The following is a 14,388-nucleotide window of genomic DNA, read 5'->3' as shown; positions in this document are numbered from 1 at the left end:
CCTTATGAGATTACATTAAGAATAACATGCCTTATTAGATTACATTAAGAATAACATGCCTTATGAGATTACATTAAGAATAACATGACTTATTAGATTACATTAAGAATAACATGCCTTATTAGATTACATTAAGAATAACATGCCTTATTAGATTACATTAAGAATAACATGCCTTATTAGATTACATTAAGAATAACATGCCTTATTAGATTACATTAAGAATAACATGCCTTATGAGATTACATTAAGAATAATATGCCTTATGAGATTACATTAAGAATAACATGCCTTATTAGATTACGTTAAGAATAACATGCCTTATTAGATTACATTAAGAATAACATGCCTTATGAGATTACATTAAGAATAACATGCTTTAATGAGATTACATTAAGAATAACATGCCTTATTAGATTACATTAAGAATAACATGCCTTATGAGATTACATTAAGAATAACATGCCTTATTAGATTACATTAAGAATAACATGCCTTATGAGATTACATTAAGAATAACATGCCTTATTAGATTACATTAAGAATAACATGCCTTATGAGATTACATTAAGAATAACATGCCTTATTAGATTACATTAAGAATAACATGCCTTATGAGATTACATTAAGAATAACATGCCTTATGAGATTACATTAAGAATAACATGCCTTATTAGATTACATTAAGAATAACATGCCTTATGAGATTACATTAAGATTAACATGCCTTATGAGATTACATTAAGAATAACATGCCTTATGAGATTACATTAAGAATAACATGCCTTATTAGATTACATTAAGAATAACATGCTTTATGAGATTACATTAAGAATAGGATTTATCCAGAGAAATTAGGGTTAAGTGCCTTGCTCAAGGGCACATTGACAGATTTTTCACCTAGTCGGCTCGGGATTCAAACCAGTAACCTTTCGGTTACTGGCCCAACACCCTTAACCGCTAGGCTACCTGACTTTAACAAGATTTTATTCTCTACTCAAACATTCATACCAGATGTCTATGAGTTGTAATACACAGCGCACATATATCATTTTATAGAGACGACAAATAATTGCAGTATTTGCAGGCCAGCTGACTCAGGGCCGAAAATATCCCGTCTAGAGCTGACCTCTATAGCTCAGTTGGTAGAGCATGTTTGGTGCACGGTCGTGATAATAGGTTTGATTCCCATGACCACCCGTACTTCAAATGTATGACTGTACGTCATTCTGGATAAAAGTGTCTGCTAAATGGTAGGTAGTATATCAGTCGTGTGTATCTACACATCATGCAGTAGAAATTAAACACATGTTGAATACATTTTTCTGTGAAAGTGAGAGAGCTAAGTTTTAATGTAGCAGTTTATCTGTCTATGAGTTGCACTGTATGTTAGAGCTTGGAAGATAAACTGAAAATGATCGACAACGACCATACCGAGTTATTGCCGGCATTTTGCCGATATCTTTCATTACGATAAGTAGTCTATACTAGAGAAATGAGAAGTTTGAAATGAAAGAAGTTTGCTAATATGGAAGATTGTTAATGGGACAATTGATGGCTACCACTATCAAAATAGTAGTAGGAGTTTAAAGCATAATAAGCAAATTAATATTATACACAATGTTGTAAACTTATCATTCTATTTATCGTTATAGCATCAATTCAGGCAATTTAGTCCGTATCGCCCAGCTCTACTGATTTCACGTGGAGTTTGATAGTGATAACAGATGGATTGTGATCACTCCTGATTTATATTAGACCCCCATCATGTAAAATTACACCCCAAAATGTTCCAGTGAACCGAATATGAGCCACTGCAGATAAGGCTGCCCAAGAATGTGTGATGAAATGTGCGTGACAAATGTGTGTGACTGTGATGATCATATGATGATCAAACAATGTATCTTGTCAAACTGCATGAGTGCAGTTGTACTGACGCTAATGATTTCTCAATGCAGTGTATATCATATGTTTCTCTCTTTCTACATCGCTCCATGAGTAGGCCTAAAACTGTTCCCTAAAACCGCAGAAGCTTACCGGTTCCTCTTTCCCTGTGGAATTGTAGAAACACCCAAAATTTCACTGATGATTTCTCAATACATATTTCAAATATATGACAGTTTATCTTTCATCTCTTTCCCAATTGCTCAATCGGTAGGCCTAAAACGGTTCCTTAAAACCGCATCTTTTTGGTTTACCTTCAGGCCTGATTAACCTAAGTAGAATTGAAACAAATGTTCAACAAATTTTGGGGGGAAAGTGGTTCAGAAAGGGGAGTTTATATGTTGCATAAAAGCTATTTGTCTTTCATCCAAAATGTGTTTTGGGTTAGGCCTAATTCCTTTTACAGAGAACCCCTGGTCTGTTGCCCGTAGTAACAGAACAGTGCGTGACTACCAATGTTCCAGAGTGAGTTCCCATTCCCATGCTCATCTCATCCCTCTTCAAAGGAAATGGAGTGGGCCGTCAAACCAGATTTCCATTGACAACCTAATAAGGAATGTACCAAATGAAGGGGGGCGAGGGGTGTGTGTGGGTGGGTGGGTGGTGGGTTCGATGGTGACAGCATGTCTGTTTGAGACAAGTGGTATTTTTAGTCTCATTATACAAACAAATATGACAATGACAGAGATTCAATTTTTAAGTGTCCTACAAAAATAAATAATGATGACTATGATGTTAGGACAATGCTGTGAGCTGTGTTTTATTTGTGTTTGTGTGTAATTTCCCTACACTGGAAGTTCATTTGTTTGATGGGAAAACCAGTTGTGTTTACATCTACAACACACTCTCAACATGTTGTGTGTAACCAGGCAGTAAAGCGCATGAACACATGGGAACACGCAACAACAGCAACAACAATGACACTTCTTGTTTAAAAAGCAACAATAAAATCTTAACAGTCTATGACATCGTAGAGTCAAAATTACTACAATGTCTTCTTTGGCATCACAAGTGTGTTGCCTCAAGCTCACCCCAACCCCCTTCTTCCCAGTTGCTGTGGAGACCGTTACAGTTACAGTACCATTTTTGAAGGAGAGTGGAAAGGAACTAGAATTCTGTGAGATCGTCCAGCATTCCGGAATCAAACTTGACCCGAACAAGTTTTCCTTTAGTTGTGTTTTGGCCTTAGGGCTTCTGGTGAAGTGGCGGTTCATTTCACTTTTCACACGTTTTAAACACACATACCTGTTGCAGAACTGGAAAATGTCAAATCAAATCAGATTTCATTGGTCACATACACATGGTTAGCAGATGTTATTGTGAGTGTAGCGAAATGCTTATGTACAGTCCAAAATGTCAAAGCATACACACACACACACACACGCACACACACACACACACACACACACACACACACACACACACACACACACACACACACACACACACACACACACACACACACACACACACACACACACACACACACACACACACACACACACACACACACGCACACAAACAAACAAACAAACAGGATTGTCCCCTTCGCTTTCTGTCCACAGTCCCTGTGACAATGACCTCATACCAGACCAGGGAGATATTTAGAAAATGGTCACCTCACTTCCACTGTTGTGTTTGTCTGTCTGTCTGTCTGTCTGACTGTCTGTTTGTCTGTTTGTTTCTCACAAACACACACATCTGTGAACGTGCAGACACTTTGTGAGTATGGGGTCATGGAATGCTGGCAGCTACAGAACCAAATTTGGAATTCTGATGTGTCAGATCTGTGTGTGTCATCCCTCAACAATGGAGAGAGAGGAGTTGGTGGGAGAGAGAGAGAGGGAGAGGGAGAGCGGTTGGTGGGAGAGAGAGAGAGAGAGAGGTTGGTGGGAGAGAGAGAGAGGGAGAGGGAGAGCGGTTGGTGGGAGAGAGAGAGAGGTTGGTGGGAGAGAGAGAGCAAGAGAGAGAGAGGGAGAGTGGTTGGTGGGAAAGAGAGAGAGAGGTTGGTGGGAGAGAGGGAGAGAGAGAGAGAGGTTGATGGGAGAGAGAAAGGGAGAAAGGGAGAGGTTGGTGGGAGAGGAAGAGAGAGAAAGGTTGGTGGGCGAGAGAGAGGGAGAGAGAGAGAGAGGTTGGTGGGAGAGAGAGAGAAGGGTTGGTAGGAGAGAGAGAATGAGAGAGAGAGAGAGGGGGGGTTGGCAGGGAGAGAGAGAGGGGGAGATAGAGTTGGTGGGATAGAGAGAGGGAGAGAGAGAGGGGTTGGCAGGGAGAGAAAGGGAGAGAGAGAGAGAGGAAGAGAGAGATAGGGAGAGAGAGAGTGGTAGGCAGGGAGAGTGAGAGGGAAAGCAATAGGGAGAGACAGGGGTTTGTGGGAGAGAGAGAGAGAGGGGGGGGTAGGTAGGGAGAGTGAGGGGAAAGAGATAGGGAGAGAGAGGGGCTTGTGGGAGAGAGAGAAGGAGAGAGAGAAGGGGGTTGGCAGGGTGATAGAGAGGGAGAGGGGGGGTGTTATGGAGAAAGAGAGTGAGAGAGGGGTTGGTAGGGATAGAGAGAGAGAGAGGGGGGTTGGTAGGGAGAGAGAGGGGGTTGGTAGGGAGAGAGAGAGAGACTGCAGATGGGAAAACTAGTTGGTTCCATGGAAAACACTCCCCCTCTGATTTTTCAATCTTTTTGGCCCTGTAACAAACAGCTAAAACATGATCAAATACACATCTTAGATTCAAATATTAAAGACTACCAGAACCCACTGGATTCTCCAATTACATTGAATAAACTACAGGACAAAATACAAACCCTCCAACCCAAAAAAGACTGTGGTGTTGATTGTATCCTTTGTATTTTATTTAACTAGGCAAGTCAGTTAAGAACAAAATCTTATTTTCAATGACAGCCTAGGAACAGTGCTTTGTTCAGGGGTAGAACAACAGATGTGTACCTTGTCAGCTTGGGGATTCGATCTTGCAACCTTTCGGTTACTTGTCTAATGCTCTAACCATTAGGCTACCTGCCACCCTGGTAGCTACCTCCCACTACCTACCTGCCGCTTCATCCTCAATGAAATTATAAAATATACAGACCACAAATTCCAATTGGCTGTACTTAAGCTATTTAGCATCATCCTTGGCTCTGGCATCTTCCCCAATATTTGGAACCAAGGACTGATCACCCCAATCCACAAAAGTGAAGACAAATTTGATCCCAATAACTATCGTGGGATATGCGTCAATAGCAACCTGCATTATCATTAACAGCAGACTAGTTCATTTCCTCAGTGAAAACAATGTACTGAGCAAATGTCACATTGGCTGTCTACCAAATTACAGTATGACAGACCACGTATTAACCCTGCACACCCTAATTGACAAACAAAACAAAATCAAAGTCTTCTCATACTTTGTTGATTTCAAAAAAGCTTTTGACTCAATTTGGCCTGAGGGTCTGCTATACAAATTGATGGAAAGTACATATGACATTATATAATCCATGTACACAAATAACAAATGTGCGCTTAACATTGGCAAAAAACACATACATTTCTTTCCACAGGGCCGTGGGGTGAGACAGGGATGCAGCTTAAGCCCCACCCTCTTCAACACATTTATCAACGAATTGGCAAGGGCACTAGAACAGTCTGCAGCACCCGGCCTCACCCTACTAGAATCTGAAGTCAAACGTCTACTGTTTGTGGATGATCTGGTGCTCATGTCCTCAACCAAGGAAGGCCTACAGCAGCACCTAGATCTTCTGCACAGATTCTGTCAGACCTGGGCCCTGACAGTAAGTCTCAGTAAGACAGAAATAATGGTGTTGCCAAGACCACAAATACAAATTCCATCTAGACACCGTTGCCCTAGAGCACACAAAAAACTATACATACCTCGGCCTTAACATCAGCGCCACAGGTAACTTCCACAAAGATGTGAACGAGCAGAGAGACAAGGCAAGAAGGGCCTTCTATGCCATCAAAAGGAGCATAAAATTTGACATACCAAGTAGGATCTGGCTAAAAATACTTGAATCAGTTATAGATACCATTGCCCTTTATGGTTGTGAGGTCTGGGGTCCGCTCACCAAGCAAGAATTCGCAGGGGGAGAGAGAGAGAGAGAGAGAGAGAGAGAGAGAGAGAGAGAGAGAGAGAGAGCGAGAGAGAGAGAGAGAGAGAGAGAGCGAGAGAGGGAAAGAGAGAGGGAAAGAGAAAGGGAGAGAAAGAGTTGTTGTCAGGGAAAGAGAGAGGGCGACAGAGAGGGGGGGAGAGGGAGAGAAAGAGAGAGAGAGAGAGAGAGAGAGAGAGAGGGGTTGGCAGAGAGAGAAAGTGGGAGAGAGAGAGGGGTTGGCAGGGAGAGAGAGAGAGAGAGAGAGAGAGAGGGAAAGAGAAAGGGAGAGAAAGAGTTGTTGTCAGGGAAAGAGAGAGGGCGACAGAGAGGGGGGAGAGGGAGAGAGAGAGAGAGAGAGAGAGGGAGAGAGAGAGAGAGAGAGAGAGAGACGATGATGAATGAGTAGACACAGTACAAGGTGGAACAAGCAGAACATTTCAGTGAGAGAGCTTCCTTTCTCAGTGGGATTCCTTGGTGGAAACTTGTATACAAAAATTAAATAAACAATAAAAACTCTCTCTCTCTGTCCGTCCGTCTCAGTTCCTCTACTCTCATAAAACCACTATTTTAAGCCGTACACACGTTAATTCTCTTAAACATGAATAGTGAGCCTCATTGCTCTCAGTGAGGGCATTTCTAAAGATAACAATGGTTACATTGGTTTAGTAAGCATGAACTGGACATCGGCCAGTTGGTGAGTAGGGATTTTTTCTTCCCAGCAGCCTTTGCCAGACAGTGGGCACTCCCAACAGCATGACTGGACGTACTCCTTCACTCTTTCTCCGAGTGCAAAAAGAAACATAAAGAGAGTGACAAAGAACATAAGTGAGTGTGTGTGTGTCAGAGAGAGAGAGAGAGTGTGTGTGTGTCAGAGAGAGAGAGAGAGAGTGTGCACTAGTGTGTGTCTATGTACGAATGTGTGTTTGTGTGTGTGTGTGTGTTGTTTTGCACATGTGTGTGTGCCACAGCCTCACTAAGGAGTGAGGCCAGTCCAGACAGTTACGGATGATGACCTCATAGTCACTAATAACTTCCTCTCGGCGCGTGTCTACATGGGCGGGGCCTGGAGGGAAGAGGGAGTGGCCTAGGGGGAAGCATGTCGCTACGACTACGCTATAAAAACCAGTAGAACTCTCACTCAGACACTCACACTCAACCGGTGCTTCTCTTCTAACTGGCAGGGAAAAGACTGACCCACTACTATTGCAGAGACTCTCAAGCAACTCTCAAGCAACTCTCAAGCAACTCTCAAGCAACTCTCAAGCAACTCTCAAGATCATCTTCAACTAGTTCATCTTTCAACACTTCAACTTCAATTTAAGAGTGAGTTTGGATTATTCTATTCTTTAGAACAGGTTTTATCACATCTTGGAATATGCCCCTCATGCAAACTTCTTAGAAATGTAATTTGTTGTTATTATTATGTAACAAATCACTAAAACTGGAAACTTATATATTTACCTTCTGTCTGTCCGCGGGTGTCTATAAACTATCTCAGAGGTTGTAACAGTTTTATTTCCCTTCAAGCCAATCAGAAACGAGTATTCAACAATGCCATGGTATAAGAGTCAATATTTGAACCCTATACTTCAGTAGACTGTTCTGTAGAAGTCCCGGCGCACAGCTATTGTCTGTTGTCCAGTCACTAGCTCAGTCACCACACAGTGAAAGGGCTTTTGACAGGACGAGAGGTGAGTCAAGTTGGACAAACAGAACCTTCAGACCATTACGTTTGAACTGGGGGAGCCTGAGTAGAGGAGTAGTAGACAACACTAGTGTAGGAACCGCAAGAAACACGTCTTGTACTGACTGTGTTCTGCACAAGCCATAGTCTTTGATGGGTTAGAGTGTTAGGGTTACTTAGGGTTGGGGTGCTTAACCCCCCCGCGCTCAGCAGCTCAAATTCATCCTATCTACTTTCTAACACACCTCTGTCTCTTTCTCTCTCACACATGCTCACATTCTGTCTGTCTCTCTTTCTCTCTCCCTGTCTCTCTCTCTTGCTCCCTCGCTCTCTCGCTCCCTTTCGCTCTCTCACTCTCTCTCTCCCCCCCTTCTCTCTCTCACTCTCTCTCCTTCTCTCTCTTCCCCTCTGTGTGTCTCACACCCGCATGTTCAATGCTGGCACCTGTGTCTTGTCTCTTGTTTTGTCTCACCCATGTCTGTCTGTACCCACATGAATCCAATGCCAGGTTCACTGTGTCTCTGTGCCAAGGTTTTCCATTGAGAACCAGGGTCATATTAATTAGTGCACACCATAGCAATCCAACAGTAAAATGTACATTTTTTATTGGACAAGTCCTGGTATAGTCCCTCCCAGTTTTAGCCTCGTGAATATGACTGAATGTGAACTATTCTGATTTACTATCCTTCCTCCAGACGTGTTGTAACATACCTCTGGTTGTACTAGTCTGGTGGAATGAGAAGTTAGCTCAACTACAAACAGATTTAGCTATAAACGAGCTGTGAAATGCTTTTTAAAAGGGTTCTGAATTCTAATAGCTAGCCAGCAGAAAGTGTGCCAACTGCAAGGTATTTTATGCTGACTCAAAAACTGACCTGGGTGTTTCAAGAAAACATATGGTATTAACATTTTTATACGTAACCCCTCGGGTAACACTCTTGTACAGCTAAGAATCTGACATATTTTCAAATTTGATCTTTCTTCTTTGATCCTTCGATCATTTCACTAATCTTCCTCTCCTCTCCTCTCCTCTCCTCTCCTCTCCTCTCCTCTCCTCTCCTCTCCTCTCCTCTCCTCTCCTCTCCTCTCCTCTCCTCTCCTCTCCTCTCCTCTCCTCTCCTAATTTCCCTTTATACAATATTGTTAGATCTCTCTATCATTTCACTAATAGCTCTCGCCTCTCCTCCCTCTCTCCTTTGAATGCTTTACCTGTATATAATGTTGTTAGAGTCCTCTAACCTTCTCCTCCCCCTCTCCTCCATGTCTCCCCAGGATGCTGTGCCTGTACGTGGGGTTCTTCCTCGGCCTGTCCGGAGCCGCCATCTCTAACCTGCAGGAGAAACAGACAGACTTTGGGATGCAGGTCTTCTCCCAGGTGGCCCAGAACTCCAAGGGGTCTAACCTGGCCTTCTCCCCCTACGGCGTGGCCACCATTCTGGCCATGGCTCAGCTGGGAGCTGGGGGCAACACCCTGAAGACCCTGAATGCCAAATTGGGTTTCTCACTACAAGGCAAGGGAGAATGGCTGCTGTGTGTCTGATAACACAGGGGACATTTACAAAGCGATACAGATGGTAGACTTTACCTTAACAATGAGGCCTTGACGATGACATAACCGTAGGCTGACATATTCATAACAAAAAGAGACTCTAGTGACGAGCAACATTCGACTCGGTGCTGGTACCCCTTGTATATAGCTCAGTTATCATTTATCTATTACTAGTTTTGTTATTGTTTTACTTTTCCATTATTTCTCTATTTTCTTTCTCCCTGCATTGTTAGGAAGGGCCAGTAAGTAAGCATTTCACTGTTAGTCCATGAAGCATGTGACGAATAAAATTAGATTTCATTCCTACTATCTCAACATCTCTCTATGCAATTGTGACTCATTCATTCTCCTCTCTCCTCTACCTCCTCCTCCTCTCTCTCTCCAGCCTTTGTACCTTTAACCAGAAATTCAAATCAATTAATCAATCAATCCTTCTGTCCTCCTCCAGAGCGAGGGATGGCGCGTCAGCAGCGTCTTCTCCAGCGAGACATCTCCAGTGAGGAAGGAGTGGAGCTGGCCAGCGGCGTCATGGTGGAGAGAAAGATGGCTCTGGAGAAAGGCTTCAGAAGGGGGCTGGGGAAAGCCTTCCAGGCCTCCCCTCACCAACTGGACTTCTCCAGGCCAGACCAGGCCCTGGACATCATCAACGCCTGGGTCTCTGACCACACTGCAGGTGAGATACAGTAGTACACAGATGACACAAAGTGGAGGATAGTTTAGTATTCATCAGAATGATGATAGAATGGAATGGAACAGAACAGAATGGAATATACTTCATTAGTCAATTTTACCATGGCATCAAACATTTGTGTCAGTACTGACCCCACTGTCTCAACAAACCTCCATACCTCTCTCTTCTCTTTCCACCCAGGTACCATCCCGTCATTCCTGTCTTCCGGTGCTCTGACCGATGAGACCCGTATGGTCCTGCTGAACGCCCTTCACTTCCAGGGGCTATGGAAGGTTCCCTTTGACCCCAAGATGACAGAGGAGAGGCTATTCCACTGTGCCAACGGTAGCTCCGTGCCCGTACCCATGATGAGGCTCACACACCGCTTCAAATACGGTGGGTAGCACGTCGGCACTGTAAACACTTTAGAGTTTCCCTTTTAATCCAGCCTTTTTGTGTGTAAACACTTGTGTTACTTTAAGAAGACCTCACTCACAGGACATGAGATCTGTGCGCGTAACTCACATCTCCCATTGACATAATTTTACAGTTAAGATTCTTAGGGTATGTACTCTTTAACAGTCATTCCTACAAGTCAGCCCCAAGCCAGCAGCTACAGTGTTTAAACCAATCATGACTGCTACCTCCACCAATTAAAACAAAACTATTCCAACCTCCATCTCTCCTCTCCTCCTCTACAGGTGAGTTTGTGACCCCCGACGGCGTGGACTACGACGTCATCGAGGTTCCATACGAAGGCGAGTCCCTGAGCATGCTGCTGGTCTCCCCCTTCGAGCCCGAGACGCCAGTGAGCTCCCTCAGTAGCGAGCTGACCACCCAGCGGCTGCAGCAGTGGAGACAGGAGATGAGGAGCGTTAAACGTCAACTGGTCCTGCCCAGGTTCACCCTGGACTCTGAGGTGGAACTGAAGTCTATTCTAATCCAGATGGGGTTGGGGGATATGTTCAACCTGGCCAAGGCAGACTTCACACGCATCACCAGTGAGTACCTTACCATTACTATTCATCAGTTAGCGCTTGGTGTCTGAAACGGCACTCTGTTTACTACACAGTGCACTATTATGACCCGACTCAGGGCCTATGAAATAGGATGGGCTCCGTTCCAATATCCACACTAGCCTTCCACTTCTGTATAATCAGTGTTCAACAAATATACTGTATGTTTTCTTATTCTTTTTAGATAAAATAATATAACCTCCCTCCCTCTCTTTCTCTCGCTCTCTTTCAGCTGAGCAGCCTCTGTGTGTGTCCAAGGTTCTGCAGAAAGTCAAGATTGAGGTGAACGAGGAGGGAACCAAGGCTTCAGCTGCCACAGGTAAAGGATCCATAGACTACATGTTGATGACAGACTCAATTCAGTATTTATTATATGGATCACAGGCGGCTGGTGGCGCCTTAATTAGGGAGGACGGGCTCATAGTAATGGCTGGAACAGAATGGATGGAATGGTATCCAACGATGGTATACAATGCCATTCCATTCAGTCCATTCCAGCCATGATTATGAGCCATCCTCCCCTCAGCAGCCTCCTGTGATATGGATGTATGCTATGGTAATTCAGAAGCAATTGATGCTAACTTTACAATAATAAATAATAGAGAGTTGTGTTTTGACTGCATTGCCTATCATAGAGAGGCACGTAAAGATGAATTGATGATAGTATCTGAGTTGCGTTTTGACTGCATCGTCTCCTCTCCTGTCTTTGCCTCTTTCCAGCTGCCATCCTGTTCTCTCGTATGGCTGTAGAGGAGATCACAATGAACAGACCTTTCCTCTTCCTCATCCATCACAAGTCCACAGGTGAGTTTCCCCTACTATACCTACATCAGTGGAGGCTGCTAAGGAGAAGACGGCTCATAATAATGGCTGGAATGGAGCAAATGGAATGGCATAAAACACATGCAAACCACGTGTTTGATGTATCTGATACCATTCCGCTGATTCCACTCCAGTCATTACCACTAGCCCGTCCTGCCCAATTAAGGTGCGACCAGCCTCCTGTTGCTACATCACCATCTATGTAAAAAAAATATATATATATATGTTAGCCTTGGTTATCCATTGTCTCCACTCACCATAAGTCTAGCTACAGTAGCTGTGCCCTCTTTATACAAGTGCATACACGTTCGAGTAAATTCATATACTGCATGATCTTGTTGGAATTATCTTTGTCCCTCTGACACATTGGCATACTTCCTAACTTGTTCTTTCTCTAATATAAAATATATTTGTTTTCCCATCCCAGGTGCTGTTTTGTTCATGGGTCAAGTCAACCAACCCCAGCAACACTAGTGACCAATAGGAACCCTTGAAACACAGACTCGATCACAATGACCATGGACATTCCTATCATTCCATTGGCAGGAATACCTGTCAATCAACTTGCTACTGAAACCGACCATGAATAGTTACATCTATGACCTTGACATTAACTACAAGTTAATTACACATATCCACCTTACCGAAAGGGGAAAATGCATATTTTTTGATAAGTGAAAGTTTATATATCTGTTATTTGTTCTTATGGGATATATTTTTTTGATTGTAATGTGAGCAATTGGTATGGTTGAAAATGAAATTGATATGAAGGGAAAATGATTGAATGGGGAAAAAAGATGTATGAATTGTATTTGTATTGTTCTGTATTGCTCTGCTTGTTCCAACAAGTTGTGTTTTTATAGTATTTATATATTTATTAAAATGACAACTTAAAAAAAAAAACTAATGTGTTGACGCTTACAATTTAAAATGTTTACGCATTAGTGTCAACCTCTTGTGTCCATAACATGAACAGTGACTTAGAAAATCAATTATTTAATTGGAGTAGTTGGATCCAGAAATATCGGTTTTAATTCAGATTCTGAATACAATAAAATAGGCCCCACAGTGTGACATAAACTGTGTGCAGCCTGCATGTTGTGGTTGCACTAAATGTAGGCAACAGAGCAGGCCTAAATGTAATATTGCCTGAAATATGTAGAGCCTCTGATGAAACCGCCAATTTAACTCGTGTATAAATCTATAAAAATCTCTCTTTGACTAAATTAACACATTTTGGCCATCATTTCGTAAGAACTCAATTTCCATGGAAACCACATCATCAACTGTCTTGTTTGTCATGGCAACACCACCCGAACATACTGAACTCGTGCGAGAGACACTCCACATGTCATGCCCCTGATCCTCCCAAGAATACTCATCATGCACAACAAATCAGATTTATTACAAAATATAGGCTACTCATGAACGCAAATGAAAGCACTTGATGTCTACAGTTAGTTTTACTAACGTAATAGCTTGAACTAGGCCTAGATCTAGCGTGTTGAGACAGGGACTAATAGTTATTATACCCAAACCAAAGAACTCTTTACCTGGACAATTGGAGACCAGTCAAGTTATTGGCAACTGACTTCAAATTACTAGCCCATGTCTATGCCAATAAGCTGAAACAAGGCCTTGATGATAAGATCAGTGAAACTCAATCAGCCTTAAAGGAGTATTCATAACCATGTACAATTGGTTTTAAATATTTTAGATTACAGTGAATTCATAGAAGATGATGGCTTCGTATGTTTTTTTTAAAGACTTTTGCCACTTTAAAACAACTTTTTATTTCGAACTCTCTACTTTTGAGTTCGGGGAGAATTTCTGTAAAGTGATAAGGAATGATGTAGAATGATACAAGCAGTTGAGTGGTTATGAGTAATGGCACATCCCTACATTTCTCTAGCGCTAGAGGAATTAGACAGGGTTGTCCAATCTCCCCTCTTTTATTTAAGCCACAGATTTACTAGCCGTATTTCTTAACAATTCTGATCATTTAAAAGGGATCTGCATTTTTTTGGTAAAGATATAAATATCAGTCAATTTGCAGAAGATAAAGGATCAGGCTGTTATTCCCTTGGCTATTGACAGAATCAAGATATTGTCCATGGCCTCTGGGTTGACTCTCAACCTTAACAAATGTGATCTCATGCCAATTCATTGCTGTGAGTCCATCAACATTTCTACCATACCTAATAAAAAGTTAAATATTTCGGTATTGTCATCACCAAAAACCTTTCAGATGGAGAATTGTTGAACATCAATAACAGGATTAATTCCACGAGAGGCTCATTAAGTCAGTGGCTGCAACGTGATATCTGTAAAGTGGGGCGACACAGGGGAACCCAAGAGCAGACTCAGATGAGGAAACAGGGATGAATGAACCAAAATGTTTGTTACAGAGAGATATGGAGTGCAGATTCAGGGAAGCTCAGATGAGTTGCAGATAAACCAGATGTGGAGACTGAGGTTGAAGTTAGCTGAGTAGTAGAGGGTAAACAGGTCAAGAGGGGTGTTCAAGGTAGTGGTGGTGAGTAAAATCAAGAGCAAAGTAGTTGGGTGGTGAGATGTGGAACAGAAGACAGAGTAGTAAACTGCAATGAGA

The 14,388-nt window shown here is 42.6% G+C and overlaps 1 protein-coding gene across 2 annotated transcripts; it reads left to right on the top strand.

Moving 5' to 3' along the window:
• The first annotated feature begins 7,163 nt into the window (after positions 1-7,163).
• On the top strand, positions 7,164-12,685 carry LOC110531459 (plasminogen activator inhibitor 1). Of its 2 annotated transcripts, XM_036987352.1 has the most exons (9): positions 7,169-7,247; positions 7,292-7,359; positions 8,993-9,231; positions 9,718-9,942; positions 10,141-10,335; positions 10,641-10,940; positions 11,188-11,274; positions 11,676-11,759; positions 12,205-12,685. In XM_036987352.1, exons 3-9 carry the CDS (start codon positions 8,994-8,996, stop codon positions 12,249-12,251), a joined length of 1,176 nt encoding a protein of 391 aa, XP_036843247.1. In that variant the 5' UTR covers positions 7,169-7,247; positions 7,292-7,359; position 8,993; the 3' UTR covers positions 12,252-12,685. The 2 variants fall into 2 exon arrangements, with proteins under 2 accessions (XP_021470344.2, XP_036843247.1); XM_021614669.2 differs by having other exon boundaries at positions 7,164-7,359.
• The last annotated feature ends 1,703 nt before the right edge of the window (positions 12,686-14,388 follow it).

Source organism: Oncorhynchus mykiss, chromosome 9 (genome assembly GCF_013265735.2).
Source record: "Oncorhynchus mykiss isolate Arlee chromosome 9, USDA_OmykA_1.1, whole genome shotgun sequence".
Classification (NCBI taxonomy): Eukaryota; Metazoa; Chordata; class Actinopteri; order Salmoniformes; family Salmonidae; genus Oncorhynchus; species Oncorhynchus mykiss.
Note: the sequence above shows the minus strand (reverse complement) of the source record. Positions and strands in the feature narration are given on the sequence as shown.